This window comes from Schistocerca nitens, chromosome 5, assembly GCF_023898315.1.
Source record: "Schistocerca nitens isolate TAMUIC-IGC-003100 chromosome 5, iqSchNite1.1, whole genome shotgun sequence".
NCBI classification, from domain to species: Eukaryota; Metazoa; Arthropoda; class Insecta; order Orthoptera; family Acrididae; genus Schistocerca; species Schistocerca nitens.
In genome coordinates this window covers 292,024,106-292,038,815 of record NC_064618.1, presented here as the reverse complement: position 1 = coordinate 292,038,815, position 14,710 = coordinate 292,024,106, and the positions used below count along the sequence as shown (strand labels likewise).

At 46.8% G+C, this 14,710-nt stretch overlaps 1 protein-coding gene across 1 annotated transcript in view; it reads left to right on the top strand.

The window, feature by feature from the left end:
- LOC126260407 (FMRFamide receptor-like) overlaps window positions 1–14,710 on the top strand; it is a 119,907-nt gene that overhangs the window by 45,165 nt on the left and 60,032 nt on the right. Inside the window, exon 2 of the mRNA XM_049957734.1 lies at window positions 7,297–7,475. Within this exon, the coding sequence (XP_049813691.1) occupies window positions 7,297–7,475 (179 nt within the window). The remainder of the gene's footprint in view (window positions 1–7,296; window positions 7,476–14,710) is intronic.

Below are 14,710 nucleotides of genomic sequence, written 5' to 3'. Positions count from 1 at the left end.
AGGGTGTTTCACAGTTCCTATTACAGAGCTCTAGGGACTGTAGAGACCACTTGGTAGATAACGTGTTGGTAAAGAAGCCATGTCTGGAAAAGTACTGTTTCGATATAACATAAATTTGAAGCTATGATCGCTTGCACATCTCTCGCTTGACGACACGCGTACAAACTAAAAAGAGGGCGTCTTCGTCAGTTCCTGTTGTAGTTAATGACATCACACACCTCTTTCGTCTGACTACAACAGTGGCTGCGAGAAACTGGTACATTCGCAACTAGGTGGGTAGACCGTGGTGCTCCACGAACGAGCCGGACTCTCGACTTTGAAGTGGACGTCCTGCGTTACATAGAAGAGAGCCCGACGATGAGTACTCGAAACATTCCCCTTGTCGTGGGCTCCTGTGGAGCACACATTTATGAGTTCATTCTATCTGCTGTGTGCGTATCGAAAAGCTGGAGATCTGAAAAAGTGATCCCTTCATCAAACTTCGTTTTTATCCAAAACATAAATTTTCAGACATGGGTTCCCTCTCAAAACTTTTTCTGCTAAGTTTCCTGCACAACCCCTAGCGCCTGTAATATGAACTGTGAAACGACGTATATATACAGTGGAACCTCTCTTAACGAGCACCTCCCGGAAAGCTTAGTTCGCATAACGAGCAAAACAAAGTGTAAAAAAAAAAAGGACTCGCCTAACGAGCCATGTTTCGCGTAACGAGTGACGTAGATTTAGTGTGACGTCACCAGCGGTTCGCGCGCGGCTGGGGAAACATTCAACAATATGAACACCTTGCATTGTTGGCAACAGCATATGAACAATGTCTTTAGTACGTACTGCAATCTAAACTTAGCGCTCTTTCTGCTACCATCTTAGTGCAGCTTGTGATCACACATTTTTCTAACTTGTGGTCGCACAGTGTTCTTTTGCGTGCAAATTTTAATATCCTTCGTAGAAATGTCCCCGAAGATAAAGGCGCAAGAAGACGACCATAAGACAAAGAAAATTACCTCGGAAATGAAACTTAAAATCATAAAAAAACGCGAATATGGCGTTAGCGTTGCTCATTAAGCACGCACATACAATCAGTCTACATCAACTATTTGCACTATCCTCAAGAACAAGGACAAGCTTGAAGAGATAGATGCTTTAAAAAGTGTGACAAGAGTATCTAAACAACGGTTTCCTATTCTGGACGATGTCGAAAGGTTTCTCCTTATATGGATAAATGAGAGGCAATTGCAAGACGCCAGTATTAACGAGAACATCAGTTGTGAGAAGGCGAGAATGATTTTCGCCGACCTCGTTAAGAGGACTCCGGGATCATCAGCGGCCAAAGAAGTGTTTAAGGGAAGCCGTGGTTAGAGAAGAACCGGAACCGGCATCCACAAAGTTGTGAGACACGGCAAGCAGCCACCTCCGACACAAAGGCAGCAGAGAACTTGCATCAGCAACTTCAAGATGCTCGTAGATTCTGAGCCTTATCCACCGCAACAGGTTTTTAATTGTGACGAGACGGGCCCACTCTGGAAAAAGATGCCGAAGCGTACATTTGTAACAGCAGAGGAGAATGCATAGCCAGGTCACAAGCCAGTGAAAGACTCTCTCACACCGCTATTCTGTGTCAATGCGAGCGGCAATTTGAAAATTAAACCACTGCTTGTTTACCATTCAGAAACTCCACGAGCCTTCAACAAGCGTGAAGTTCAGAAGCGCAGTTTAAATGTGATGTTGAGGTCCAACAACAAGGCTTGGGTGACACCTGATCTTTTTTTTGTAAATGGATCAATGAAGTGTTTGGTCCTTCAGTGAAAAAATATTTGCTTGAGATGGATCTGCCACTCCCTGTCCTGCTTGTTAGGACAACGCTCCTGCCCATTCTCGAGGCCTACAAGACCACCTCCTTGAAGAATTTCCAGTCATCAAGATCCAGTTTCGCCTTCCAGCACCGTCCTGTTACTCCAGCCTACGAACCAGCAGATTATTTCTTCGAGCATTGCTTTGAGTTGACTGAAGCTACCGATCTCACTCTCAGAAAGTCTTAGAAATAGTACTTCGCCATCGTTGCCTGCGTCAGGATGACCGAAAAGGAGTGGGAAGTGGTTACCAAGAGAGCTCTCACTTCTGCCTGGAAGAAGCTTTGGCTGGAGTGCATTGTCAAATGTGCCTGAGGCATTTGAGTTAGTACCTGTGGAGCCTGTAGTCAACGAGATTGTGTCTTTGGCCAAGAGAATGGGACTAGAAGTGGATAACAATGATATCAATGAGCTTGTGGAAGAGCACAGCCAAGAAATGATCACGAAAGAGCTTATGGAGTTGAAGTGTGTTTCATAGCAGGAAGTTGTGGTGAGGAGTTCTTCAGAGGAGGAGCTCCTAACAGCAAAGCAGCAATACTTTGGCGCAAGATAAATGCTGAAAGCGTGGGAATCAGTTGCATCGTACATTGAAAATCATCACCCCAATAAAGCCGTAGCTATGCGCACTACAAATTTATTCGACGATAATGCTGTGCCACATTTTCGCCAAGTGTTGAAGCGTCGGTAGAAACAAATAACTGTACATAGCTTCCTAGTAAAAAAGAATTAGTTATGTATCGTGAATAATAAAGTACATAATACTGTATGTATAATTTTTTTGAATAAACGGCATGAATAAGTTAAACTTTTAGTCCATTCCCTGCATGGAACGCATTATCGTGTTTTACATTAATTTATATGGGATAAATTGTTTCACTTAACGAGTGTTTCGCACTACGAGTAAGATTCTGGAACGAATTATTCTCCCTATGCCAGGTTCCACTGTAATGTAGAGCGCATTACTCCTATCTACTTGGTGCGGTCGAGGTAAAGTGCTAATAGACTACTGGCCATTAAAATTGCTACACCAAGAAGAAATGCAGATGATAAACGGGTATTCATTTTCACGCAATTTGGGTGCGTAGATCCTGAGAAATCAGTACCCAGAACAACCACCTCTGGCCGTAATAACGGCCTTGATACGCCTAAGCATTGAGTCAGAGCTTGGATGGCGTGTACAGATACAGCTGCCCATGCAGCTTCAACACGATACCACAGTTCATCAAAAGTAGTGACTGGAGTACTGTGACGAGCCAGTTGCTCGGCCACCATTGACCAGACGTTTTCAATTGGTGAGACATCTGGAGAATGTGCTGGCCAGGGCAGCAGTCGAACATTTTCTGTATCCAGAAAGGCCCGTACAGGACCTGCAACATGCGGTCGTGCATTATCCTGCTGAGATGTAGGGTTTCGCAGGGATCGAATGAAGTGTAGAGCCACGGGTCGTAACACATCTGAAATGTAACGTCCACTGTTCAAAGTGCCGTCAATGTGAACAAGAGGTGACCCAGACGTGTAACTGATGGCACCCCATATCATCACGCCGTGTGATACGCCAGTATGGCGATGACGATGACGAATACACGCTTCCAATGTGCGTTCACCGCGATGTCGCCAAACACGGATGCGACCATCGTGATGGCGTAAACAGAACCTGGATTCATCCGAAAAAATGACGTTTTGCCATTCGTGCACGCATGTTCGTCGTTGAGTACACCATCGCAGGCGCTCCTGTCTGTGATGCAGCGTCAAGGGTAACCGCAGCCATGGTCTCCGAGCTGCTGTAAACGTCGTCGAACTGTTCGTGCAGATGGTTGTTGTCTTGCAAACGTCCCCATCTGTTGACTCATGGATCGAGACGTGGCTGCACGATCCGTTACAGCCATGCGGATAAGATGCCTGTCATCTCGACTGCTAGTGATACGAGGCTGTTGGGATCCAGCACGGCGTTCCATATTACCTTCCTGAACCCACCGATTCCATATTCTGCTAACAGTCACTGGATCTCGACCAACGCGAGCAGCAGTGTCGCGATACGATAAACCGCAATCGTGCCGACCTTTATCAAAGTCGGAAACGTGATGGTACACATTTCTCCTCCTTGCACGAGGCGTCACGACAACGTTTCACCAGCTAACGCTGGTCAACTGCTGTTTGTGTATGAGAAATCGGTTGGAAACTTTCCTCATGTCAGCACGTTGTAGGTGTCGCCACCGGCGCCAACCTTGTGTGAATGCTCTGAAAATCTAATCATTTGCATATCACAACACCTTCTTCTTGTCGGTTCAATTTCGAGTCTGTAGCACGTCATCTTCGTGGTGTAACAATTTCAATGGCCAGTAGCGTAACTTGCATATCCAAGCATGTAGTACAGTTCAAGTCAATTTGACGTTTGCGGCTGTCATTTTCATGCTGCTGTAATTTTAATGGCGTGCCGTATATAAAGTCTTCTCTGTTCCTCGGTTCCGGTATAAGCTACAGAATACTGGATCAGGCTGCGGATGACATGCGACGCCACCAGCACTCGTGCTGCGCAGTTCCGCTGGGAGAACAGCCCTGGATCGCGTCGCTGTGTACCACGACTTGCGAGAAGCCAGCGCTGCAGCTGTCACGGCGGAAACCGCGCTGATGGCGGAGCGCTGTTGCGGCAGGTTCGCTTCACTTCCCGCTTCCTGCAGGCCCCGACGAACTGTGTCTGTCTGTCTGTCTGTCCGTTTTCTGTCACGCTACTTTGAGCTGACCTCGCAGGGAACCGGCTCCCAGAGCCGCAACATCCTGCACCCTGTTCGAACGATCCCTTCTTTCTTCGTTTGAGCAGATACAACAGACCGTAAAAAAAATCAAGTTGTTTTATGTTGCGTTAATTCCAGAATGAAAATTGTTTACAGTGATTCGTCACTCCATACAACGTTTTTCCACTGTTCAATCGTCTAATGTTTACGCTCCTTACACCAAGCGACGTGTCGGTTGGCATTTACCGGCTTAGGAGCAGCCGCTCGACCATGAAATCCAAGTTTTCTCACTTCCCGCCTAACTGTCATAGTACTTGCAGAGGATACTGATGCAGTTTGGAATTCCTGTGTGATGGTCTGGATAGATGTCTGCCTATTACACATTACGACCCTCTTCGACTGTCGGCGGTCTCTGTCAGTCAACAGACGAGGTCGGCCTGTACGCTTTTGTGCTGTACGTGTCCCTTCACGTTTCCGCTTCACTATCACATCGGAAACAGTGGACATAGGGATATTTAGGAGTGTGGAAATCTCAAGGTACAGACGTATGACACAAGTGACACCCAATCACCTTATCACGTTGGAAGTCCATGAGTTCAGCGGAGCGCCCCATTCTGCTCTCTCACGATGTCCAATGACTACTGAGGTTGCTGATATGGAGTACCTGGCAGTAGGTGGCAGCGCAATGCACCTAATATGAAAAATGTATGTTTTGGGGGATGTCCGGATACTTTTGATCACAGAGTGTATATTTGCAAACAGTTACAATATTTTATTTTTCAAATTGAAATACTGATTTTTGAATGGACGTGAATCTCAATTATTTGTTCTTTTTCCACTAAGTTATTCTTAGTGGTTTTAATTAATTGTGTTGAATACCTTAGTGCCTTCAATTCTTTTCAGCTTTTTAATCTCATCCATCAATAAGGTAAAAATTATATGGAAAAAATTTCGTGTATCTATACCTTCTATAAGATGAAGTCCACAAATGCGTTTTTCTGTCTGTATGTCATGCATAATATGAGGACCTACTGTAGGGATTTTAATATGACTTTCACTCATAGACTGAGTCACGAGGAAGGCTTGTTTATATCACTACATATTATAAACATTTCGTCCGGCGGTAGAAACTTGGTGCTACACATGCTAGTTGAATAACAAGCCTTAAATGCTGTGTTGAAGGCTTTTAATTAAAAAATTGCTTTAAAGAGCTATTTCTATGGATTAGTTACCCGCATCACAGGTTCAGGCTAGATTCTGTAAATTCTAAATACACTATGTGTCCAAAAGTATCCCGACACCCCAATACAGCGCGGAATTGACAAATAGATGTCAAGGGAAGAGGAGCTGTCAGTATAAAAAGAGGCGGAGGGTCTATTATTGTCAGTAGAGAAGCAGTATCAGCAGAATGGGTCTGTCAGGAGAGCTCAATGACTTCGAACATTGACTGGTCATTGATACATCTGAGTAACAAACCCATCAGAGGCTTGTCAATCTTTCTGAAACTGCCCAAGTCACCTTTTGGTGACGCAATTGCAAAGTGAAAAAGAGGAAGGAAGAACCACAGCTAAACCAAGACACAGCACACCTCATGTTATGACGGGCATAGAGCATGGAGCATTGCAGAGGGTGGTAGTAAAAAATGGCATGGAATCAGCGGAAGGAATCACAAATTTCAAAGTGCTACCAGCAGTCCACGTATTGCAATGACTGTGCATACCGAGTTGAAAAGAATGACGTATAATGGTCGAGCAGCTCCTCAAAAGCTACACATTTCTGTATTCGATGCTTAGGATTGCTCCATACGGCGTAAAGAGCGACGCCGCCGTGTGTAGTGACAGCAGTGGAGTATGGGGCACTTGGTGTTACGTTACGGGGTTGTTTTTCATTGTTAGGATGTGGCCTCTTATTGCGCTTAAGAAAAAGGTTAATTGCGGAAGCGTATGAACGGATTTCAGAGCATTGTGTACTGCATAGATGAAAATGGAAATGAGCGTTTGGCGTCATTGGCCGGGATGCCCCTTGCGGGGCAGGTCCGGCCGTCTTGGTGCGGGTCTTAATACAGTCAACGCCACAATGGGCGACCAGCGGGCCAGATGGGCATGAAAATGATGAAAAGACAGCACAACACCTAGTCCCTGAGCGGAAAAAATCCCCGACCCAGCCGGGAATCGAACCCGGGCCCGTAGGACGGCACTCCGTCACGCTGACCGCTCAGCTATCGGGGCGGACACTCCATAGATTAGAGGACCAGTTGGAAGATGATGGTTGTTTGTATCTGCATGACAGGTGACTGTCATAAATCGGCATCTGTGAGGCAATGGTTTGTAGGCAATAACTTTCCTGAAACGGACTGGCCTGCCTAAAGTCCTGAGCTGAATCCAATAGATCACCTTTGGGACGAGCTAGAACGCCGACTTCGCTCCAGACTCCAGCATCCAACATCACTACCTTCTCGTAGGCTCTTGAGGAAGAACCGACTGGTGTTCCTCGAGAGACATACAGACCCTTCAATGGAAGTGTCCCCAGCAGAATTTAAGCAATCAGTGAGGCCAACGGTGGACACATCCAATATTAATGGCACTGATAGGTGTGTGGATACTTTTGATCAGATAGTGTATGGAGCTGGTTGGCAGACTGCTGACGCACGAAGGACGGCAGGTGAGACAGGGAGAGAGAGATGTGAGTGACGGCGTGGTGTGGGGTGCGTGTTGCAGGCAGCTCGTCCATCTGGCTGACGGTGTCGTTCACGGTGGAGCGCTACATCGCGGTGTGCCACCCGCTGCGCGGCAAGGTGCTGTGCACGGAGGCGCGCGCGCGCAGAGTCACGCTGCTCGTCGTCGTCGCCTGCCTGCTGGCCACCGCCACCACGCCCTACGAGTGGCGCATCACGCAGGTACTGCACGCAACTACAGCGTCCGCGCGGCTGCTTGGAGGCGCCAATGTTGGCGCCGACGCTACAGCCTCAACTACCAACATTGACCCACTCACCGCACTAACAATGAGATGTCTAATGTCTTTGCAGGAAACATTTCACTACTCGTGATGAGCATGTGCCAAGTGCACGGGGGACTTACCTCTTTCTCGTTGCCCTCTCCTCCGCGACATCTAGCTTCTCGTGGCACGACCCGAGAACAACACAGCAACTGGACAGTGGCTCATTGAAAGAATTTGCTGCAATCCGACGAGTCGTGATTCGATTCTTTGCAAATGAAGCACACTTAGAAGATGCAACAGCTCTGCTAAAGAGACTGCTTACACTACACGTGTCCGTCCTCTAGTAGAGTGTTGCTGTACGGTTTGGGATCGTTAACAGATATGATTGACGGAGGAGATTGAAAAAGTCCATAGAAGAGCAGCCGTTATTATCTACATTAACTTTCTACATCTACATCACAATCCGCAGATCACCTAACGATGTGTGACGTAGTGTTATCACGAACTAAGGGAGAGGGCGTCACAGATATCACAAGCGAGTTGAGGTGGTCATCATTAGATGCGGCAAGATCTTTTCACGAAATTTCTATCACTAGCTTTCTCCTCTGAATGCGAAAATATTTTACTGATGTCAAATTCCATAGGGAGAAATGATCATAGTAATAAAATAAGAAAGATCAGAGCTAGCACGGAAAGATTTAAGTTTTCATTCTCCTCGCGCACTGTTCGAGAGTGGAACCACAGAGAAATAGTCTGTATGTGGTTCGATGAACCGACACTTATTTGTGAATTGCAGAGTACTTATGTTCAAATGGCTCTGAGCACTATGGGACTTAACAGCTGTGGTCATCAGTCCCCTAGAACTAAGAACTACTTAAACCTAACTAACCTAAGGACATCACACACATCCATGCCCGAGGCAGGATTCGAACCTGCGACCGCAGCAGTCGCACGGCTCCGGACTGCGCGCCTAGAACCACGAGACCACCGCGGCCGGCAGAGTACTTATGTAAATGTAGGTGTAATTGTAGATGTAGACGCAGATGCAAGGCGCTGAGTGCACCGGTGCCCCAATGAGGTGTTTCAGCCGTAGTGAGCCGAGGTTGTAGATCAGGTGGGAGATGGTATTCTGAGGCTTCGGGGATGTTTTTCGTGCTCTTGACCCCATTCATCAAGGCTGCTGCGAACATGAACTACGATGCTTATATCAATAACGTCGGTGACCAAGTGTTACCATTTCTTGTACATTTTGATGATGAGTCTGCTGTGAACACTCGATTCTTCCAAAATGACAGCAGCCATATTCACAGAGCTGCACGTGTACATTCCTGGTTTGAGAATATTCACGCACTCCTTTTCCACCTCGATTGGTCCACTGAATCACCGGATCTTAATCACGTAGAAAGTATGAAGGACTATTTCAAACAACGGGTGAAACATAGCAGTTTGGTTGTTCTGCGGGATCTAATCATCAATGAGCGGCATCAGATGCATATGGTATATCTGAATAAAGATTTGGATTCTTTCCTCGTCGAACTGAGACCATTGTCAAAGTTAGAGCCGGTCATTGATAGTACACTCCTGGAAATTGAAATAAGAACACCGTGAATTCATTGTCCCAGGAAGGGGAAACTTTATTGACACATTCCTGGGGTCAGATACATCACATGATCACACTGACAGAACCACAGGCACATAGACACAGGCAACAGAGCATGCACAATGTCGGCACTAGTACAGTGTATATCCACCTTTCGCAGCAATGCAGGCTGCTATTCTCCCATGGAGACGATCGTAGAGATGCTGGATGTAGTCCTGTGGAACGGCTTGCCATGCCATTTCCACCTGGCGCCTCAGTTGGACCAGCGTTCGTGCTGGACGTGCAGACCGCGTGAGACGACGCTTCATCCAGTCCCAAACATGCTCAATGGGGGACAGATCCGGAGATCTTGCTGGCCAGGGTAGTTGACTTACACCTTCTACAGCACGTTGGGTGGCACGGGATACATGCGGACGTGCATTGTCCTGTTGGAACAGCAAGTTCCCTTGCCGGTCTAGGAATGGTAGAACGATGGGTTCGATGACGGTTTGGATGTACCGTGCACTATTCAGTGTCCCCTCGACGATCACCAGTGGTGTACGGCCAGTGTAGGGGATCGCTCCCCACACCATGATGCCGGGTGTTGGCCCTGTGTGCCTCGGTCGTATGCAGTCCTGATTGTGGCGCTCACCTGCACGGCGCCAATCTCGCATACGACCATCATTGGCACCAAGGCAGAAGCGACTCTCATCGCTGAAGACGACACGTCTCCATTCGTCCCTCCATTCACGCCTGTCGCGACACCACTGGAGGCGGGCTGCACGATGTTGGGGCGTGAGCGGAAGACGGCCTAACGGTGTGCGGGACCGTAGCCCAGCTTCATGGAGACGGTTGCGAATGGTCCTCGCCGATACCCCAGGAGCAACAGTGTCCCTAATTTGCTGGGAAGTGGCGGTGCGGTCCCCTACGGCACTGCGTAGGATCCTACGGTCTTGGCGTGCATCCGTGCGTCGCTGCGGTCCGGTCCCAGGTCGACGGGCACGTGCACCTTCCGCCGACCACTGGCGACAACATCGATGTACTGTGGAGACCTCCCGCCCCACGTGTTGAGCAATTCGGCGGTACGTCCACCCGGCCTCCCGCATGCCCACTATACGCCCTCGCTCAAAGTCCGTCAACTGCACATACGGTTCACGTCCACGCTGTCGCGGCATGCTACCAGTGTTAAAGACTGCGATGGAGCTCCGTATGCCACGGCAAACTGGCTGACACTGACGGCGGCGGTGCACAAATGCTGCGCAGCTAGCGCCATTCGACGGCCAACACCGCGGTTCCTGGTGTGTCCGCTGTGCCGTGCGTGTGATCATTGCTTGTACAGCCCTCTCGCAGTGTCCGGAGCAAGTATGGTGGGTCTGACACACCGGTGTCAATGTGTTCTTTTTTCCATTTCCAGGAGTGTATTAGACTCATGTCTGGTGCGAGTGCGTAATTTTTTTTTTTTTTTTGTTATTGTGCACAAATTCCGAATCAGTCACTGTCTTAGTACCATGACGCTCTGATGGTGACACGAGACACCGAAAGCAGTGGTAATCTACCCTCGTCTGTGACCTTCCAACAACCGCCCTCAGCTCGCGCGGACTGGTCACAGCTGGGTCCTAGGCTGCCTAGATGCGGTCATAGGACTCACGTCTATGACTTGTGGAGACACCAAGCATATTCGTCTCCGTGGAATATTCGTCAAATCATTCACATCTAGAGAAACATCTAACCCTTCACTGTCCTCTTGTAGGTTTAAATAGCTTCCAGGAGACCAAACGAGTAAAATAACTACACTTAAATTGCAGGTACTCACGGAGGTCCTGTGCGAGCTGTAATTATCGTAAGGCAGCGAAACATGGCAGATATGCTAATGCGTCAATGCTGAACCGATTTGCACTGGAAAACAAATTAGTTCCAATTATCGCCACCAGGTGCAAATCTAGGGCTGTACAGTGTTTGTTTGACGGTATGACATCCACGCTGTCTTATGACAAACTATAATGTGAATGAACAGTTCGGCTACAGAGTAGAGAGACCGTGCGCTGTTAGTGAAACTGTTTTATGTAAACGGCAGCAAGTACAGTGCTCCGTTGAGAGAATATCGCCGAGGGAAGGTCTGAGTAGAGGTCAGATATGGTTAAATGGTTTAAAAAAGATGGTAATGAAATTTGAAAAGACAAGTGAGCTTATGTGGCACCTGAAAGAGGAAGCAATCTTATCACGGTGGGAGTTATTGACGAGGCTGCTGTTGATGTAAGTGATCACGCAGCACGTGTTCCCGGCAGCGCTAGTCCTCGTGCTCGTGCACTGTCTCGAGAACTGTCCATCACCTGGTCAACAGCGCGGAAAGTTTTGCGGCCTATATTACACTGATAATCGTACATAATCCAGATAGTGCGGCAAATGAAACCTCACAATCTGCAGCAATGACCTGAATTTGCTCTTCGGTTTCTGACACGGATCGAAGTTGATGACATGTGGCCTGACAATATTCTATGCAGTGACGAGGCTCATTTTACTCTACAGCGTCCAGAGAATACACAGAGCTACCGAATTTGGGCTGCTGTGAAAGTGGGTATTGTGCACGAAGAGCCATTGTACGCGTCATATGTGACTGTGTGACATTGATTCACAAGCACCTTTATTCTCGGTCCTTTCTTTTTCTAAGAAAATACGCTCAGGAGACCTGTTAAGCGTACCGTGTCGTCGGCAAGTTATCGAGACCTCCTTGTACAGCATATGATTCCTGCTTTTGAAAAGCGCAACTGCGTCGAAACCACAGTTTTCCCGCAAGATCTCAAGTCGCTTACCAGTGAAAGATTTGCTTAATGAAGTCTTCCACGAATGTATTATCTTCAGAACTGTTTCAGATGCATGCCCTTCAATATCTACATCTCCATCTACATCTACATGACTACTCTGCAATTCACATTTAAGTGCTTGGCAGAGGGTTCATCGAACCACAATCATACTATCTCTCTACCATTCCACTCCCGAACAGCGCGCGGGAAAAACGAACACCTAAACCTTTCTGTTCGAGCTCTGATTTCTCTTATTTTATTTTGATGATCATTCCTACATATGTAGGTTGGGCTCAACAAAATATTTTCGCATTCGGAAGAGAAAGTTGGTGACCGAAATTTCATAAATAGATCTCGCCACGACCAAAAACCTCTTTGCTGTAATGACTTCCATCCCAATTCGCGTTTCGTATCTGCCACATTCTCTCCCCTACTACGTGATAATACAAAACGAGCTGCCCTTTTTTGCACCCTTTCGATGTCCTCCGTCAATCCCACCTGGTAAGGATCCCACACCGCGCAGCAAAATTCTAACTGAGGACGAACGAGTGTAGTGTAAGCTGTCTCTTTAGTGGACTTGTTGCATCTTGTAAGTGTCCTGCCAATGAAACGCAACCTTTTGCTCGCCTTCCCCACAATATTATCTATGTGGTCTTTCCAACTGAAGTTGTTCGTAATTTTAACACCCATGTACTTAGTTGAATTGACAGCCTTGAGAATTGTACTATTTATCGAGTAATCGAATTCCAACGGACTTCTTTTGGAACTCATGTGGATCACCTCACACTTTTCGTTATTTAGCGTCAACTGCCACCTGCCACACCATACAGCAATCTTTTCTAAATCGCTTTGCAACTGATACTGGTCTTCGGATGACCTTACTAGACGGTACATTACAGTATCATCTGCGAATAACCTAAGAGAGCTGCTCAGATTGTCACCCAGGTCATTTATATAAATCAGGAACAGCAGAGGTCCCAGGACGCTTCCCTGGGGAACACCTGATATCACTTCAGTTTTACTCGATGATTTGCCGTCTATTACTACGAACTGCGACCTTCCTGACAGGAAATCACGAATCCAGTCGCACAACTGAGAAGATACCCCATAGGCCCGCAGCTTGATTAGAAGTCGCTTGTGAGGAACGGTGTCAAAAGCTTTCCGGAAATCTAGAAATACGGAATCAACTTGAGATCCCCTGTCGATAGCGGCCATTACTTCGTGCGAATAAAGAGCTAGCTGCGTTGCACAAGAACAATGTTTTCTGAAACCATGCTGATTACGTATCAATAGATCGTTCCCTTCGAGGTGATTCATAATGTTTGAATACAGTATATGCTCCAAAACCCTACTGCAAACCGACGTCAATGATATAGGTCTGTAGCTCGATGGATTACTCCTACTATCCTTCTTAAACACTGGTGCGACCTGCGCAATTTTCCAGTCTCTAGGTACAGATCTATCGGCGAGCGAGCGGTTGTATATGAGTGCTAAGTAGGGAGCTATTGTATCAGCGTAATCTGAAAGGAACCTAATCGGTATACAATCTGGACCTGAAGACTTGCCCGTATCAAGCGATTTGAGTTGCTTCGCAACCCCTAAGGTATCTACTTCTAAGAAACTCATGCTAGCAGCTGTTCGTGTTTAAAATTCTGGAATATTACATTCGTCTTCCCTGGTGAAGGAATTTCGGAAAACTGCGTTCAATAACTCCGCCTTAGCGGCACAGTCGTCGGTAACAGTACCATCGGCACTGCGCAGCGAAGATATTGACTGCGTCTTGCTGCTTGTGTACTTTACATACGACCAGAATTTCTTCGGATTTTCTACCAAATTTCGAGACAATGTTTCGTTGTGGAACCTATTAAAGGCATCTCGCATTGAAGTCCGTGCCAAATTTCGCGCGTCTGTAAATTTTAGCCAATCTTCGGGATTTCGCGTTCTTCTGTACTTCGCATGCTTTTTCCGTTGCCTCTGCAACAGAGTTCGGACCTGTTTTGTGTACCACGGGGGATCAGTTCCATCTCTTACCAATTTATGAGGTATGAATCTCTCAATTGCTGTTGCTACTATATCTTTGACTTTGAGCCACATCTCGTCTACATTTGCATAGTCAGTTCGTAAGGAATGGAAGGAATGGAAATTGTCTCTTAGGAAGGCTTCTAGTGACACTTTATCCGCTTTTTTAAATAAAATTATTTTGCGTTTGTTTCTGGTGGATTTGGAAGAAACGGTATTGAGCCTAGCTACAACGACCTTGTGATCACTAATCCCTGTATCAGTCATGATACTCTCTATCAGCTCTGAATTGTTTGTGGCTAAGAGGTCAAGTGTGTTTTCGCAACCATTTACAATTCGCGTGGGTTCGTGGACTAACTGCTCGAAATAATTTACGGAGAAAGCATTTAGGACAATTTCGGAAGATGTTTTCTGCCTACCACCGGTTTTGAACAAGTATTTTTGCCAACATATCGAGGGAAGGTTGAAGTCCCCACCAACTATAACCGTATGAGTGGGGTATTTATTTGTTACGAGACTCAAATTTTCTCTGAACTGTTCAGCAACTATATCATCGGAGTCTGCGGGTCTGTAGAAGGAGCCAATTATTAACTTAGTTCGCCTGTTAAGTATAACCTCCACCCATACCAATTCGCACGGAGTATCTACTTCGACTTCACTACAAGATAAACCACTACTGACAGACACAAACACTCCACCACCAATTCTGCCTAATCTATCTTTCCTGAACACCGTCTGAGACTTCGTAAAAATTTCTGCAGAACTTATTTCAGGCTTTAGCCAGCTTTCTGTACC